Raw genomic sequence first — 18903 nt, forward strand, 5'->3', positions numbered from 1 at the left:
TGAATTATGTGTCAGTTGAAAAGAAACAGAAAATGATAAAGAAAAATCATTTACTATGATTTAGCTCAGACAAGAGTATTCTTCATCACTTGTTCACAAATGTAACGGTAAGATGGTTGTAAACTAGGCAGTATTCCACCTGGTGATGTGAGCATTCTGTTAAAGAGAACAATGAAAATATACAGGGCTCAATATGAGGAGTTCGAGAACTGCTCACTCAAAGAATTGTCTCTCTTCTGACTCAAGAATTGCCACAGAGCTAGATAGTAGGAACGTCTGTATTCATCACAGGATTCCTATGAATAATCATCTGTATTGCGTCCTTCTTTTCGCACTTCTCTGACTAAAATGTTGTTGTGAACACACAATACAAATAAAAACAAAAACAAAAACTAAAGTATTGTATGTCACTGCATAATATCCCTGTTAAATACTGTATGGATTATACACAAAACATAACACAAAAACATCAATGTCCAGATCATCGTAGGTACAGTAAAGGAATAACTTAGGTTTATGAACATGTTGAACATCATATTACAGACACATCCATGATGTGGTGTACATTACACCTGATGGTGATGAATTAACCCTTATCCAATTACAGGTGCAGCATAAAAATGTACATTTGGACAGATTACCTTAAAAAACCCTGTGCATCCAAAGTGTCTGGTTCGCAGAAGAAAACCATATACATAGTCTCTTGATAGATCAATCTGGCCAAATGACACTAACACATTTTTAGTTCCTTATGAAGACAAAATCTTTTGCAACTTAATAACTGTGAATGATAACTGCAAGAAGCAGCAATACGTCAACACAGCAACAACTTAGAACTACAAAATTCCAAGAACAAAATGAAAGACATTTGATATTGTTCCTTTAACAATTACATGAACTAAAACCACAATACAAAAACGTGATTATGATCCTTTCTCCAACTGTTAAAATGTTTATAAAAATCAACAAAATAATGAAGAAAAAAAACCACTCAGAAATTAAGCGAACAACAAAACAAAAGATTTCATGGGATCCCCTCTACAATTCCAACAGATATTTGCAAAAGAAATACACAATTACTGACGAAGCGTATCGTCAGTCCTCCAAACATCAAAATCCCTTCCCCCAACCCCTTCCCCTAAATCAAAATTACTTCTAAAGGGAAAAATTTTCAAAGGGACATAACTCTGACAGTAAGTCATTCACCTGAAATCACTTTACCAAACAGTTTGATCAAAAGAATCCCTTATCTGGAAATATCACAAAGTGCCCACACAATAAAACAAATCCCTGAAACACTCATGACCTGCACCAGGTGACTCCTGCACAGTCCAGGGGTAAAAGTTACGTTATTCATGTAACTTATTTCGTCTTGATTTTTGTTTATTACATAACACAACTTAAGTATCCATAATTTTCTTTGTCTTTGTGATGTTGCATCATCACAAAATTCAGAAAGAACTGTTAGACTAGAAAGACTTCATCACAAAGTAAGTATGATTTCATCTGGCTAAAATTAATACACTAGTATTACACTAATATGCACAAATATATCAGTAAAAGAAAAAGTTAATTTATATGATTAATGTTTGAAAAAGGATCAATACATAGAGTAGTAGTTAATATTGATTTTTCTATGCTGAGGACTCCAGCCTATTTGAGACATCATGCAACTGTCAGGACTGTGACTGCTTACTATTATTTTGTATACAATATGTACCTCCACAGAGACTATAGACTATTTGCAAGATAAATTAAAACAGACCTACTTAAAACATAGGGAATGTTACTTTCTCAGGCTTATCTTCATTACCTTTAATAGCAATTAATGATGCCATCTAAACTGTGACATTTGCTATTTTTATCAATTCAGTTTCATAAAATCGTTTGATAATCTTCTTGACAAAATTGAATATCCTTTGGTAGGTTGTACATGCACACATACATTTACATCAGATGCCAGTTATCACGGTCACATGACACATGTCATACACACTGTCACATGACCTAGCTACTAACAGTGTTGTCATGTGACAGATGTCATGCACCTGTTACATGACCAGCTATAAACACAACAACGATGTCGTGACACACGTCATACATACTGTCATAGCTATAAACACTCTCATCATGTGACACTTATACACAGTCACATGACACAACACCCTGCCAGGATGAAACCAAACAAATCCAGGTGAGTGACATAAATCGTTACACTCCACAAGCTGGACACACTACAATGTGTATTCTGTATACAGTAAGTACTTGAAATTACATGAGGCCAAGTTCTAAGTAAGAAACGATGAAATAGAAAAAAAATACAAAAAATTAAAAATGCCTGTCCATTTCACCACATAAGGTTTATTGACATTTACATTCTGTGCTTTCTGTCACAACAAACAATGTTCATATTTCTAAATAACCATGCAGACCTATTTAGTCTTTGTTATAATTATCTACCAACAGTTTTCAACAATCGCAAGTGATCTGACAAAACAGCTTTCTGGATATCATGGTTTGTTTCTTGTAAAAATAATGTTTCAAGATGTTTTCCTTTTGCCAAGTGAAATGAGTGAATGTTGTCTTACGTCACAAAATTCACAGTCACCAATTTCACAAATGTTAATATGGTTTGATGAAATAATCACGTAGAAATATCATTCACAGCTCAACTTCAATACAAATCTGAATATTGTAGTATTATCAGTCTGTAAATACTTCAGGATTGTAGCTACCATAGCAAATGTGCAAACACAGTTTCCCGATTTCACAACAGACATGAAGACAAGGTGTAACACTCAACATTTGCCCTTGACCCATGACCTCTCTGTGCAGATGGCTACTTCATCTTGTGTGCAGATGTGCAGTTTGATTGGTGGATGATTGGCGGTGACAGTGTTGTGGTGAGCATTTCAATTATTGCATTATCTCAGGAATTATGCATGATCAAAGTGTATGGGATTCTCAGAAGTAGCGTTCTACATCCTGCGTGTAGTCAAGACACCTGCTTGAGCATGGACAGCAGGGCACAACGGAGCCCCTCCGCCAACTCAGATGCAGTGTATGGAGTGTTGAGGGGAGGCACATGGACAAAGGCAGCTCGGCAACGATCAATGTGTAGAGAGGTGAAAAAAGAGAAGTCGCATAGATATCTGAAAAAAATAATTTTAAGAAGATCCTTAAACCATATCAAATAACTGCTTTTTCCAAATGAAAAAGACCATAAAAAAGTATCAACAAATTACTATAAAAACAGACAGGTTTTTCTAATGCTAGTTATTCATGGTAATTTATTTTGGAAATCAAAACAACAAGAAGTGTTTGCCACTAACATGGCAGTGTCCCCGTCGCTAAAGAAGAATGGTATATTTCTAACATATTCATTACTCTTTACTTTTTGCTCACACACAAGATGCATGAAATGACTGGTGTCATCCAATGTAGGCTGTCACCAGAATTGAGGACATTAGTTGCAATGTTTTATGGAAAACTGTGATAACATAAGTGAAAAGTGGACAAAGTGTTGTGGTCATTTTGAAATTAAGGTCAAGGTCATTGAAATCAGCTGGTGTTTGCACAATCGTCTAACATAGACTCACCAAATGTAGGCAGTCACCAAAATGAAGACATCAAATAACATAGGTCATGAGACATGTTAAAGAGTGTTCCAAGTGTCATAGTGACCTTGACAATAAGCTCAAGGTCACCAAAATGACTGGAGTCTGCATAATCCCCTAATGCAGACTGTCACCAAATATAAAGATATTGGGTACAACAGTTATTGCGTTATGGATATTGCGTTAACAAGAATCTGAATTGTGGTGACCTTGAAAATAATGTCAAGGTCACCAAAACTAACTGGTGTCTGCATAATCCCCCAATGTAGGCTGTCACCAAATATTTGGAGATATTGGGTACAACAGTTCATGAGATATTGTGTTAACAAGAATCTGAAAAGTGGCCAGATTGGTTCCTGTTTTTCAACTCCACCTCAACATTCATGTCCTGAAAACAATTTCCACATCGGATTCCCTATCTCTAATAGTTTCTGAGAAAATCTGTTACCATTGGGACACTGTGCACTAAGTCAAGAAACACATGACAAAGGCCATAGCTCTGTAACAAATTGTCATACTGTCTCTGTTTTAGAATTCCATCAAGGCAGTCATGCCAAGTTTGGTTTCCCTACCTATAATGTTTTATGAGAAAATCTGTCCCATCATCTCGGACAAAAGGACGGATGGATGGAGCTCAAACCAATATCCCCCTCCCACATTGTGATGGGGTATAATAAACCTAACATATTGAGGGAAATAAGGAAAGAGTATCTTTACCTTCCAGCATCATGTGATACAACGGCCTTGACCTTGATCCCTGCATTGTTGACCTCCTGACATACATACTGCATGTCAATCTCGGACACAATGCAATTGTCAGCACCATCCACACAGCAGCGTGTTGAAGGACAGGTGCCGTTGATGTCCTGTTTGTCATAGCCATCATTGTGGGCCTGTTGCTCCAGCGTCAGCTCCGTTGCAATGCCGGACACCCCAACATGTACCACCAGCTGCAAACAAACACAGTTAGAGTTATCATGGTTCCCTCAACCTGCATGTCAAACCAAAGTCAATTTACAGTTGGCGAAAGTTTGAAGTGAAGAACATGTTCCCTTGACGGATGTGATGTTCAATTCTTGAAAATATTCACCAGTAGGAACCAGTAGGACATCCTCGGAAACCACTAAGATTTCCAAACTGACAGAGACAGTAGTTTCCTTTATACGATTATAATGCATGAATGCATTGGAAACACATTACAACTGGTAGAGAAGTATGAAGTAGATGTTGATGGATGAAAGCTGTAAGAATGGGATATTCTGGACCAGATGCACATAATACTGTTGTCTGAGGGTGTTGGTGTGTTATACCCTTTTCCCGAGCCAATATATCATTTCTTCCACTCTTGTTCCAGGGCTGATGTAGCTGGTATAAGTACTCATTGATACGTCCGATATAGTGTTCAGGTCCATTTATTGTAGAAGGATTTTTCACACAAAGGTCCCCAGATATTTGTCTAGTTTTCATGGCCTACACACAACACAGATACACAAACTTCATGGAAGGACCTTTTGGTTCCTGAGATAACTTCTGATTCTATAAGTTCATCTGAGCCAGTCTGTCATCATACAGAGAGCACATGTCCTGTCAACGGTTGGGCCCAGAATCCCCCACAACTCACTGGACAACTGACAAAACTGAACCCATGACAATTTTGGCTCCTGCCCAGAAATGTGCCACTTCAAACAAATACCATCTGAATAACAAGTTATTTCCTTTAGTCCCAATATAGGTATATCTAAATAATAATTCCAAATGGTAGATGTCAAAAGATACTTGATCGAACCATTTCAGATGTCATGCGGTGCCCTTCTCTTGAGAAACTGACCATCTATATCACGAATGTCCATCTACCTCATTGTGTAAAGTCACCTGATAATCATGTAGAGTCACAAGAGTTAATCAAGCCTAACAACTCACGGAAATTGTTATTCCGCAAAGAAAGTGAATCAATTTGAAGTCAGTTACTTGGTACTTTTCAAGTACGTTGACCCTTCCTAACTTGATTATAAAAACTTTCCTCAAATATTTATCAAATGTATTCTAAATATCCCAGTTATAATACCACCATGCTCTTCAGACTTTTATCTACTTGACCTAACATACTGCTAGTAAACTTCCTGAGTTGAGGGAGTCAGTTCCACTCCTTATGCAGAACCTGACCAAGTTCAGCTAACTATGCATGTGGTGTGTGACATTAGTCTGTCTTCCTATCATATTCCAGACATGTTGATCAGGAAATATTTTAAGCATTTTAAGGATATATTGTGTGGAGATGAGTATTGATAATCTACACACAGTGAGCATACTGTTAAGACCCTTTATAAAGTGCAGCTGATACAGTTGTTATATTTATATATTCTTAATTGCTTTAATATAGGTAATATATTAATATATTCTTATCCCTGTTAGAGTTGCCCCTTTAAATGACTTTTAAGATTATTTTAAAGTGCATCTGTCTCAGTTATTATATATTACATATTGTAATTGCTTTATCATGTTCATTATATGTAGTATTTATCAAGTATTTTTAATGCATCAATTACCTTCATGTTTTGGGGGGGTTTTGGGGTTGTTTTTTTCTTTTTTTTAGTTTTAACCTCATTGTATTTATACATTCGTTTGTTCCTGTGCTCTTGTCTTTTCATTGTGCTGTCATGCTCTGTTACATGTATAACAAATTCCCCCAGGGGTAATAAAGTATTACTATTATTATTATTACAATGAGAGTTTATCATCCTGAAAGAACAAAAAATGACACACACGCCTTACAAACAGGACAACAAAGGGCGTGAGTGTATCATCCTGATAGTACTGTTTAGTCACACTTCCCTGCATAACATGGACTGAGTCCACAGTCTCACAAAATAACCAATAGCCTGTGAAATCTGCCATGAGGTTTCAGGTTGACATTGTTTTCACATGCATGTTAATACTGCCTGACAAAACAATAGATATCAATGCAAAGTGAACTGGGATTCATCTGAAGGAAACATGACACATGACAAGTGATGATTACCCCAGTTTTAACAATGTTTATGAGGTCTCCATCTTTTAAAAATATGAAGATCCATAAAGGGATTCATACTGTTAAAACATATTGGCTGGCAATTATCTCTAATACTACGTAGCACAACCAAAACAATATCCATTCTTTCACTAAAAGATACAGCTTGCACAAACAGGACAATAGCCATACTTTCACTGGAAAGGTAGATAATATCATCATTTTACTTGAAGATAGATAATAGCCATTATCCTATTGGAAGGTACACCTGACATAACCAGAACAGTATCCAATATTTCACTATAAGTTACGGTATTGATGTTGTCTTACCGCTGGCTTGTGCTTTTGCCACATTGTGGGGATGCTGTTAGTGACAGTGTCATACTCCACAGCCAGCTGCTGTGTGACGAGGTCCACATCATCACCTAGTCCCAACTTCTCCAACTCCTGGACTGCCACCCAGCTAGCATTTACCTTGTGACAGCCAAACGGCCCGAACCCTGAGGGATCACACACAGACATTCAGTCTTGTTAATTATAACATGGGACGGTTTTCCATAACACTGGACCCATATTACACACAACTGCGTCTTTAACAGAGGTCACCTGAGAATTTCCAGGTACCAAGGTCATAAAACTCTTCATACTTTATACACTTTAATGCTCAACTCAATAAATGAAGTTCATGAAGGTTTTGACCATATTTTCATACTTAGCTTTAGTATATTGCATAAGATCAAAAACATATTTTGAAACGCTTCATGCTGAGACCAATGTCAACAATGGTAGCTCACATGCAACATGGTTTGTTAGTTTGGTACTTGAACAACCTGTGTTATACAAGTGTTGTGGTTTGCTCAAACACACCTGAAGATTCGCAAAGCAGTATTGTTGCAAGACCAAACACAATTAGCTCGTAAATGTCCACTGCCATTGGTACAGGTGTAACAATAGCGGGCCATAGTGTATAATCATTTAATATATGACACAGCAGCCATCATGCTGATGTTGGTTAAAGTTGCATCGTGTTGCATGGTCAAATTCACCAAATTCAAAGTACCATGCAACATGAATCATCACTGCATTTCCATCAAAATATATCTACTTATACTGACAGAATGAAATAAACTATAACAAAACAAACACTGTACCCAATGATGAAATTATATTTTCTTAAGTTGGGACGTTAACACGGTGTATATCGAAGACTGTAGAAGAGATGAAGTGCTATAGATATTCATACTCAAACAAAACTAAGCCTTCTAAATATAAACATAGATAACTGGCAGTTAAAATACATGGACAGACTATTTTTATTTAGCTTAGTTAAAATGAACATATATTTCTATCATCACCAATTTGGTGTCACAATGTGTCAAAACACTAATGGTGCCTTGTGCTGGAATTTTACGTGACCAAGCATTGTTTAAAAAACAACAGAGGACAAACACATTCTTACTGACTATTACGAGTCTATTAATATGATGCCAACTCCATACATTATGTGTATACTCATAGTTCCACAAATACACTACAGTATCAGTTTAAACTCTGACACAAAGATAAGGCAGTACATTTTAGTCCAGGTATGACTTTGAAATTCAACTGATTGCTCTGAGTATGAACAATGCAGCATGATGAATTGCCTTCCCCCAAATTGACGAAACAATATTCCAGAGAGTCTAATCATGGTAATTTGTTTGTTAGATACTGTTTCCTTAGTGTCAAGACAGAGCTGGCAAACCTGTAACCAGGACAGTTCTCTTGGTGGATGGCATCGTGATGACAGTTTGACTCTGCAATACAGAAACAGGGATATAAGGACATGCTCAATCACGTTCCTTCCTGTACTACTAGGATGAAAACAATGAACAGGAAAACATAGGAACAGGTCAAAATGGCCACTCTAAAAAATGATCACACTGACCATAGTCAAAATGATCACACAAAAATGTCAAAATGGCCACACAGTTTTTTTCATATTAATGAACATTGTTTTTGTTATGCTTTCTCAACTGATGCTTTCAGGTTGTTACTTATATAATATTTTGAGGTGTTGTTCTTAATCCTGTACTCTGAGATGTTTTCTTATTTAATACTTTGAGCTGTTTAATTATTCTCACAATGTTTGCTTGATTTATAGAAATAGACGTTTGCATCTATAACAAACATCAGGTGCCAGGAACATTATGTTGCCCCAGATATCAAAATCTCTGTGAGCAGTACATCCTGGAAAATGTAGAAATGTACTCATAATATCATCATTGTGTGGCCACAAGTTGACAAGGTAATCTACATGAAGTATATCAATGACATTTTCATACAGCTGTAGTCCATGGCCACGACACCTTTGCTAAAGGCTCTCCACCACACTTCAGGAGGCATAAGTGAAGACGAAGGTAAAATGCATAGGAATTAAAAAAACTAGCCACTTATCCTTTTATTGGCTTGTTAAATGCTAATCAAGATGCGATTACACACATTGTGTAACCTTACATAAGATGTGAATCCAGAAGCCTTGTTAACTAATTAAGCCGTAATTGATCAATGACTTGCTAATCTCTGTGTTTATTGTATATTAATTGTTCATATACTTTTCAGGTGAAGGAAGCAGCCATGCCAAATCTACAGCGGTCTCTCTGCTCCATGGCTTAAAAGATGACCAACGTGGTTGTCAGGGACAACCCAGTACAAAAGTGCATGTACATAAGAAAAACCTGAATTTATAGGTATTGTCACCTGAAAACCAGAGTGCTCAAAGACCACTTTTTGACTATCATACTAAAGATTGGATGTTATTGCATCTTCTGATAAATGGTAAGAAAATCAGATTTCAGTGTTTGGAGCCCATTATCTCCAAATTAGGTTTAAGTGACATAGAACACTCTGGTTTTCAAATATCTTGCTATTTGCTGAAAACAGGATTTGTTGATGTGTAACAGGCATCAAGTTTTGTTTGATAACTTCTTTTGTTATTTCTACACCTTGACATCAAATAATACAACATGCATACATATGGGAACATGTTATGAGGATTTAATAATAATCATAATAATGGCCATTTTGACATTTTGGTGGCAATTCTGAATGGATGTTGTGTGACCATTTTGACGTGTGGCAATTTTGACTAAGACCAGATAAAATCCTCCACATCATATAACTCCATGTATTGCTGCACTTATACACAAACATGACACTGCAAAATATTCCTCATCTGACTGTTCTTCACCTACAGTGTGTACATCAGCACATGTTTAAATGATAATAAGCTTCTCATTCTCTGATCATCTAAGTCTCACACATGCTGCTTTTTGCAGCGTATATGAGCACAAGTAAAATAGCACTGAGCACAGGTAAAACCTATTGAAAATATTGTCAACAACAAGCATTGGGGGCCTGTGGGTGAGCTGTCTAAGGTGCCAAGCTAGTCAACAAGTGAACTTGGAAGTACCTGGATGAAGCCCACCTGTGACCAGGTGTGAAAACCTTGGCATCAACTTTGTGTGCGGACTCTTTCAGTGTTGTAACAGTCCCTAGTGAACAGTACACAGTCCTGTGCACTAAAAAGAACCCACGACTCTGTTGGTAGATGACCAGATGGCGGCCACATAAATATGTGCAAACACCTGGTTGCAGGTACAGCAAAGTGCAGTTAACTTGGACAAAGTATTATGACTATATCTCCAAGTTCCAAGTCCACCCAGCTGTGGGTACCTTGTAAGGATGGGAAAACCACCTAACCTTGATCTGCCTGGTAGGGAGCAAGAGTTTATGATCCCCAGGGAGTTGAGACTGTAAATATGATGTGTATCTGTGAGGACATCAAATGATCAATGGAAAAACAAAGCACATCTAAACAGCTGAACTGGATATCAGTGTTAAACAAATGTTAGTATAATAATAATCAAAAAGAGGCAAATTTGTAATAATGAGAATAAACAAATATTCCTCACTTTCAATCTTTCAAAGTTGGGAGTTCCCTTTAACAATAAAAACAATGATAGTTAGAATTATGATAACTTGGCAGTGTTATCCCTTGTTAGATCTGCTGAACTTAGGGGCTCAAATTTAGACTAAGTTTAAATTGTTTTTAAATTGCAAATTTCAGCTTAATTGTTACATTATTTTAAGAAATAGGAATGTTAAAATAGTTCATATACAGTTTTTAAGCTACTGAAACTAGTATTTAAGGCAGTAGATGTTCATGTGCCATGTTTTCTAAAACATGTTTGCATATGAAAATAGCATCAACTAACTAATGTATATGGCCGTCTCCTATTCTTGCGGGTTTCCTGTTCTTGCGGTGAACACATTTTCTGCCGGGATCGCTGACGTGTGATACTTAGCGGTTGTTTACATCATTGACCAGTAACTAGGAAGTGGCCCAAGCTTGTGAATTCTCAAAATTTTGCAGTGTAACGAATATTCGTGAGTTGAAACCAGCTTGGAAAAATCGTAACTTTTCGCCACCCTTGCCGATAAGATAAATATGTGCAAACACCTGGTTGCAGGTACAGCAAAGTGCAGTTAACTTGGACAAAGTATTATGACTATATCTCCAAGTTCCAAGTCCACCCAGCTGTGGGTACCTTGTAAGGATGGGAAAACCACCTAACCTTGATCTGCCTGGTAGGGAGCAAGAGTTTATGATCCCCAGGGAGTTGAGACTGTAAATATGATGTGTATCTGTGAGGACATCAAATGATCAATGGAAAAACAAAGCACATCTAAACAGCTGAACTGGATATCAGTGTTAAACAAATGTTAGTATAATAATAATCAAAAAGAGGCAAATTTGTAATAATGAGAATAAACAAATATTCCTCACTTTCAATCTTTCAAAGTTGGGAGTTCCCTTTAACAATAAAAACAATGATAGTTAGAATTATGATAACTTGGCAGTGTTATCCCTTGTTAGATCTGCTGAACTTAGGGGCTCAAATTTAGACTAAGTTTAAATTGTTTTTAAATTGCAAATTTCAGCTTAATTGTTACATTATTTTAAGAAATAGGAATGTTAAAATAGTTCATATACAGTTTTTAAGCTACTGAAACTAGTATTTAAGGCAGTAGATGTTCATGTGCCATGTTTTCTAAAACATGTTTGCATATGAAAATAGCATCAACTAACTAATGTATATGGCCGTCTCCTATTCTTGCGGGTTTCCTGTTCTTGCGGTGAACACATTTTCTGCCGGGATCGCTGACGTGTGATACTTAGCGGTTGTTTACATCATTGACCAGTAACTAGGAAGTGGCCCAAGCTTGTGAATTCTCAAAATTTTGCAGTGTAACGAATATTCGTGAGTTGAAACCAGCTTGGAAAAATCGTAACTTTTCGCCACCCTTGCCGATAAGATTCCCCTTCCTTACACCTAATAACGTTACTTTCTCGTTATGCCGCGAGAATGGGAGATGCGATAATACACCTGATGGATTAAGCAGTTGATAGATGCAGATGTTAGAGGGAGAATATCTTCATCTAAAAACAACAAGCATACATACCAAAAGAACTGTTTGTATTATTTTTTCTGCTGATATCCGTAAGCACCGCAAGAATAGGAGACGCCAGTATATGTGTCAAATATATATGTGTTTGCATATGAAAATAGCATCAACTAACTAATGTATGTGTCAAATATACTGAATGTTGGGGTGAAATGTGATGGAAATGTAGAAAGTAGAATCAAAAGATGAAATGATATAATTCCTGTGTGTGAATACGGTACCAAACATAGTTTCAGTGTTACAAATCAACAAAGCATTCATGCCACCGCATATATATAGTTTTTCATCTTAATTATATGACCAGTTTCCTTGGCAACGATTTTATATTGAAGAACTTTGCCACTTGGAACAGTATTTCTCACGATACAAACTCGAATCATTTTTAATTTAATCTTTTTACGTGTTTAGGAAAATGGGATATTTAACACAAAATATTTACAATCGATTACAGAACAAGCAATGAAAAATCATGTGACAAGAGACAACAGATCAGCTGTAGATCTAATCGACTTGGTCGAGAGATTTATACTAATATAAAGATCTGACGACAAGTTTAGTTAAATTCGTTAGTGCTATTTAATCCATCAGCATTTTAAAGCATCAGTCGGATATTTGCCTTCTCGAACATTAATTACCAGTTATTTATGGGCGTAATTCCTCCTAAATGAAATTTTCGTTTGTTTTGTCACCTCCAAGTCATTACAGGTAAACCGGAAGTAACAAGCATTACGTCCCCTGGATGGTAGCATTGGAGTTACCCACCTTTGAGGTTGGCTCTGCAGGTACTAGCGACTGTTATTTCTTCAATATTTCAGTGTTACTGTAGTTTGTCGAATGCATTTAGGCACATGCACTTGCATATGAACATGGGAAATTCAAAAATACGAGATGAGGTCTTAATATCGAGACAGACTCAATAACAATGACTCACGCGATCTGTCTCGGACTGTCAGACTTCATTTTTCAGCTGTCAAAAGTCCAGACCTGTTGTGCATAAAGCTTTCAGTCAACAAGCTGATCAGTCGGTCATACTTTCTTTCAAACTGAAAGGAGGGAAGCATTTAGTACAATAATTATTCATTTGTGGGTAGTAATTCTTTCTGAGATGAAAAAGTATCGTTGTGAATATGTATGGACGAACTTTTTAAATAGATCAGGAATTATTTATCAATGATAGTAACTTATGATTCTAAGTTTCAGAATTTTCAAAATAATATTTCTTCATATATCTGTTTCTTAAAGATAGGTATGTCGGGCAAACACATAAAAAAGAAATTTTTCTTTGCCCTCAAATAGTTGCACGTTTGACAGGTTATATTTTCATTCTTAATTCTTGGGCATCTTCCAGTCTCCACACATGAATGATGTGCAGAGCAGTAGAATCTTTCAGTGAAGATTTATGTTTCCTTATGGCGAAAAGGGAAAGATAATGATTCTACAAATAAAGCTTTCAAACACTGTCACTCTTTTCACTGAGAAAAATGTGTCACTGAAAATAATATGACCACTTACACCAGCTGATTATGCACATGAAGTTTCATTCAGATCTTGAAAATGTTTACCAGTTGCCTATGTAACCTGAACATAGCTTATGTAAAGTCATATCTGCCTATGTAGAACCATGTGACGTGTTTTAGGATTCCTTTACATTAAATATTGTGTGTAATTCATTTACCATCTCCTTTAGAATTAAGGAATAGTTCTGCAATCATCACAGATATATTTCAATGTAATTGGTTGTGTAGATTTAACCTAAAGTTGGACATACCTTTAGAATTCACCACCACATAATTTACAGATTGCATCACAATACCACATGATGTAATTTGTGGAATGTTGTTACCAGAAACAATGATCTTGGTTATCGATTAAGCTCCTTTCTGTGTTCTGTCATCTCTACTATGCATGGTCATTGAGTAAGCCAAGCATTGTAGGGAATTTGTGAGCTAAACATTGATGGTGGTGGCCTATTTTACAAGAAACACCATATAATGAAACCTCTTAGATTTTAGATATATTTTATATTTCACTTTCAACACAATATTTAGGACTAAATGATAAATGTGAACTAATATAGATACATGATGTTTTCATTGAGCAATTTGTTTCATTACACAGGAATGGAGTTTATTTATTATATTTTACTTTTCAAAGTGGTATGAATGTCTTACACTGGACAAGTCAGCCATTTTCGTTTCGCTTCATTCAATGTGTTCTATGTAAAAGTATTTTTTCGAAAGCTTAAGGTTAGGGTAAGGACCTAATCCAATAAAGTAGATACATGTCCAGTGTAATGCATGTGTACTAGTGGTGTGACAATTTATTGATGCAGTGATCCAGTGATCTATGGGCTGCCGATACAGTAAATTGATACAAAAGTTTACATTGCCGTATATCCAGACATGATATTTCAAATGGACCATCATTCATCAATGTTTTACTTTTAATTATTGCAGAATCACAGTATCTCCCAAAGAAAAACGCTTTTGTTTGATAATGTTGATAATTAAAATGTATGCTTATTTATTTTCCCTTCATAAGTTTCTAGGAAATGTTTGCGTCAGGAACTATGTCAAACATAGTGCTCTCATTTTATTAACATTCACAAAGTTTGTGTATAAACTTCATTATCTCTTTTCCACATGAACATTGAAAAACACAAGTGGAATTTAAGTGTTTACGTTATTACCGCTAAACTACCGATGTCACTGCAATTGTTTCGTTATTGGGCTGCGTTTGTTTACATTTGAGATGCAAAAATTTGCTGTAATTCTTTCAGTTACTTAGGGGGGTGCCTGTGTATTGTATCGCAAAGTCAGTGAACAATAGTTTTTGGCAATATACTGTGTTGACTAGAACTTTATTATCATGATGTATCATATCGCAGGTTTAATGCCAATACCAATACTATTGTGTACCATTTCTTGTTTTAACTTTCGCACTTTAAATACTTTTTAGTACATGAATGTAGATGATGAAGTGGTTTTTATACAAAAAATTTGGGCTAATGGAAATTGGTATGGAACTTGTGCTCAAACCATTTTCACACACTACATTTGTTCAGTAATGACTCGAAGGCTAACGTGCAGTCACTAGTCATGCACAAGTCTCCCTCATTCCTTAGCGTCATCCACATTATCCTTGCAATGTTTCCAACAACACTTTCCTGTCACAAATCACCCAACACCAAGTCTATGTGTAACTGTAGTAATTGTACGTGACATATTCTATGCTTTCCATTAATTTTCTGTATTTTCATAGGAATGACTAGATAAATTTGCACATTGTATAACATATGTGTGTAGCTCAGTCTGTTAGGTGTCAGGCTAACAATCTGAGGGTCACAGGTTTGTGTCCGATTGATTGTCACAAAACAGGTGGCTTGTGACCTCCTCACAAGATGTTGTGGTGCTGAATAGAGGTGCTCTGAAAGTTGCATGTCAAGATACCATGTTACCTAATTACAATGTATCAGTTTTCAGGACTTGGGCATCAGGTGGTCAGTCTTTAATGCACCATTAAATAAAATGTGAAAAGGCATTTAATGCTAATCTACCACATTTCCTGTAATAATGCCATGTCCCTGATAAGCGCTTGAGGTAAAGCAGCGGTCTAAGAGTAAGAGTAAGAAATAGGTGCCAGACTGTGTACGTTTCTCCATATTCTACCTTGATCTGAAAATAAATTTATTCAGGAATGATCCATTAGTCAGTACTTCCTGTCTTCCACACAGCATTGGTTGATGGATATAATGTAATTGTCAATGCTGCAATCAGCGGGGCTTATGTGTATAATTATGTCTGGGATCCAGTGCTGGATAATAAGCGATGAGTCTTCAGTATGCGCCGTTCCTCTAAAAAAAACTGTGGGTCTGGAAATCTGTTGAAAAAATGTCCCAGATGCTTATTAGAGGAAATATGGTATCTGGGAAATCTCTGATAAGTCAAGTTTGAAGCTATGGTAGAGAATGAGTCTATGGTATTTATCACAGAGAAATGAAGATACAGTGTATAATGTGTATACTTGAGGCATGTGTTAAGACTTGCTATCAACTTTTATTTGTTTAAAATGTGACAAAAGTCTGCCTTCAGTTGAATTTTTTAATCTTTCAAAAGGAATACATTACTGGTATCGGTGAGAATTTTCTGTGGTTTGTGCCGAGTTCATCTTGCCAGTTAACACTTACATTATGCATGACTAATTATAATAAATGCATAAATATCATATTTTAAGCATGACAGTGGGGTAGCCTAGTTGTTAAGCTGTTCACTTGTCATGCTGAAGACATGGGGTTAATGCCCCACATGGGCACAGTGCTTAAAGCCAAGTTTTGGTGTCCTTTGTTGTGATGTTGCTGGAACATTTCTGTAAGCGATGTAAAATAAACTCACTCACATCTAAGTCCCAAAGACTCCACGCTAAGTGGAAACACATTCTCATCCTTGTAGCCCACGGTAACCCTGTGGTTAAAGTGTTTGCTCATCCCACTGAAGACAAGGGTTCAATTCTCTGCATGGGTACAATGTGTGAAGCCTATTTCTGTTATCCCCTGTTGTGATATTGCCAGAACATTGCTAATAGTGACCTAAAACCAAACTCACTCACTCATTCACTCAGATGAAATTTGTAGTCAGTTGCTGGGAATGCCTAACAAAGCAAATGAAATCAAATTAAGTCCAACCAAGCATTGTGTTTGTGCAGTACCTACCCCACTCCCAACTGATACATGAGTGAAATATTTAAAAACAGCTTGTTATGATACAATGGGACATTTGTCTAACAATTTCAATGAAGAATCTACATTCACTTGATCCTAAGTATTATGTACATCTGAATTGAAAATGTTGAACACTAGATTTATGCCTGTATTTACAGAAACCTGGACTCTTCACAGTTTGATAAGTTTCGATGTCAGTTCTGTTGAGTAAACTGCAGTTATAGTCCTTTGTAAGGATTGTATGTAAGCATTATTAGCTTTTACATTTATTGTTTTAGCGGTATGTAAATGATAAAAACATAATTAACTCCCTTTATTTTTTAACGGAAGTGATGGTGCATGTGTTTTTCATGCGTCAGTTTGAGGGTAGACATCAACCAGTGTTGAGGGTCTCAATAAAACCTCTTAAACTCAACGTGCATGCCTCTGTCATTCAAGAATAACAAGCAAGATGTCAACAAGTTCTGTCAGGGAAAGATGGGGCACATGGGTGGACATGTGGTGGATATGCTGGTGATATGTGGTGATATTCTGTCAGGGAAGGATGTGACACACTGTTGGACCTGTGGTGATGTTCTGTCAGGGAAGGATGTGACACACTGTTGGACCTGTGGTGATGTTCTGTCAGGGAAGGATGTGACACACTGTTGGACCTGTGGTGATGTTCTGTCAGGGCAGGATGTGACACACTGTTGGACCTGTGGTGATGTTCTGTCCGGGAAGGATGTGACACACTGTTGGACCTGTGGTGATGTTCTGTCCGGGAAGGATGTGACACACTGTTGGACCTGTGGTGATGTTCTGTCAGGGAAGGATGTGACACACTGTTGGACCTGTGGTGATGTTCTGTCCGGGAAGGATGTGACACACTGTTGGACCTGTGGTGATGTTCTGTCAGGGAAGGATGTGACACACTGTTGGACCTGTGGTGATGTTCTGTCAGTGAAGGATGTGACACACTGTTGGACCTGTGGTGATGTTCTGTCAGGGAAGGATGTGACACACTGTTGGACCTGTGGTGATGTTCTGTCAGTGAAGGATGTGACACACTGTTGGACCTGTGGTGATATTCTGTCCGGGAAGGATGTGACACACTGTTGGACCTGTGGTGATGTTCTGTCAGTGAAGGATGTGACACACTGTTGGACCTGTGGTGATATTCTGTCAGGGAAGGATGTGACACACTGTTGGACCTGTGGTGATGTTCTGTCAGTGAAGGATGTGACACACTGTTGGACCTGTGGTGATGTTCTGTCCGGGAAGGATGTGACACACTGTTGGACCTGTGGTGATGTTCTGTCCGGGAAGGATGTGACACACTGTTGGACCTGTGGTGATATTCTGTCAGGGAAGGATGTGACACACTGTTGGACCTGTGGTGATGTTCTGTCAGGGAAGGATGTGACACACTGTTGGACTTATGGCGATGGGGCTCATTGTTGGACATGTGGTGATGTTCTGTCAGGGAAAGATGGGGCACAGTGCTAGACATGAGGTGATGTTCTGTCATGGAAAGATGTTACACAGTGCTGGACATGTGGTGATGTTCTGTCAGGGAAAGAAAGGGCTCACTGCTGAACATGTGGTGATGTTCTGTCAGGGAAAGATGGGGCTCATTGTGGTGGACATTATAAGTTGTTCACTGGTCGCCTGGGAGGCATGAGTTGATGTACCCATGGTGTTTGTGTATGTTCCCTGAGCCTGAATGGTGAGGGTAACACAAACAAATATCAAGGGTCCATCAACCCATTGGCCTCGAGGGATCAGTGAACAGCGTATTCATCTTACTGAACAACTCAATGTTAATTTTGAACTGTTGGAAGCATTGTTATCGAATCGTACACTTCAGTTAACCAGTATGAATCAAATGATTTGAAGCTTGCATGTTACTGCTTTTCCTGCAAATATTGTCTTAGTAAAGTCACTGCGGTGTAATTCCCCTTCTTAGTATTCACACGGACTACATTTGAACGTTTTGTCAAAATGTATTTATTGGAATGCTAGGCAAAGTTTTTCGTAGCCATCACTAGAATTTGCAGTCGGCACAAGAGAAA

The 18903-nt window shown here is 37.3% G+C and overlaps 2 protein-coding genes across 3 annotated transcripts in view; one reads left to right on the plus strand and one right to left on the minus strand.

Annotated features, from left to right (window-relative positions):
* Nucleotides 1–2341: 2341 nt before the first annotated feature.
* On the minus strand, nt 2342–12850 carry LOC137278640 (pyroglutamyl-peptidase 1-like). The gene is made up of 5 exons (XM_067811126.1): nt 12768–12850; nt 8369–8420; nt 6955–7124; nt 4335–4567; nt 2342–3152 (listed from the first exon to the last, which is right to left on the minus strand). Exons 2-5 carry the CDS (start codon nt 8400–8402, stop codon nt 2996–2998), a joined length of 594 nt encoding a protein of 197 aa, XP_067667227.1. The 5' UTR covers nt 8403–8420; nt 12768–12850; the 3' UTR covers nt 2342–2995.
* Nucleotides 12851–12876: 26 nt separating this feature from the next.
* LOC137278638 (zinc finger protein 271-like) overlaps nt 12877–18903 on the plus strand; it is a 121088-nt gene continuing 115061 nt past the window's right edge. Inside the window, exon 1 of one of the 2 annotated variants that reach the window (XM_067811125.1) lies at nt 12877–12914. The gene's annotated coding sequence lies outside the window, so the exon portion shown is untranslated. The remainder of the gene's footprint in view (nt 12915–18903) is intronic. The other variant, XM_067811124.1, reaches the window with a different exon arrangement.

Source organism: Haliotis asinina, chromosome 3 (assembly GCF_037392515.1).
Source record: "Haliotis asinina isolate JCU_RB_2024 chromosome 3, JCU_Hal_asi_v2, whole genome shotgun sequence".
NCBI lineage: Eukaryota > Metazoa > Mollusca > Gastropoda > Lepetellida > Haliotidae > Haliotis > Haliotis asinina.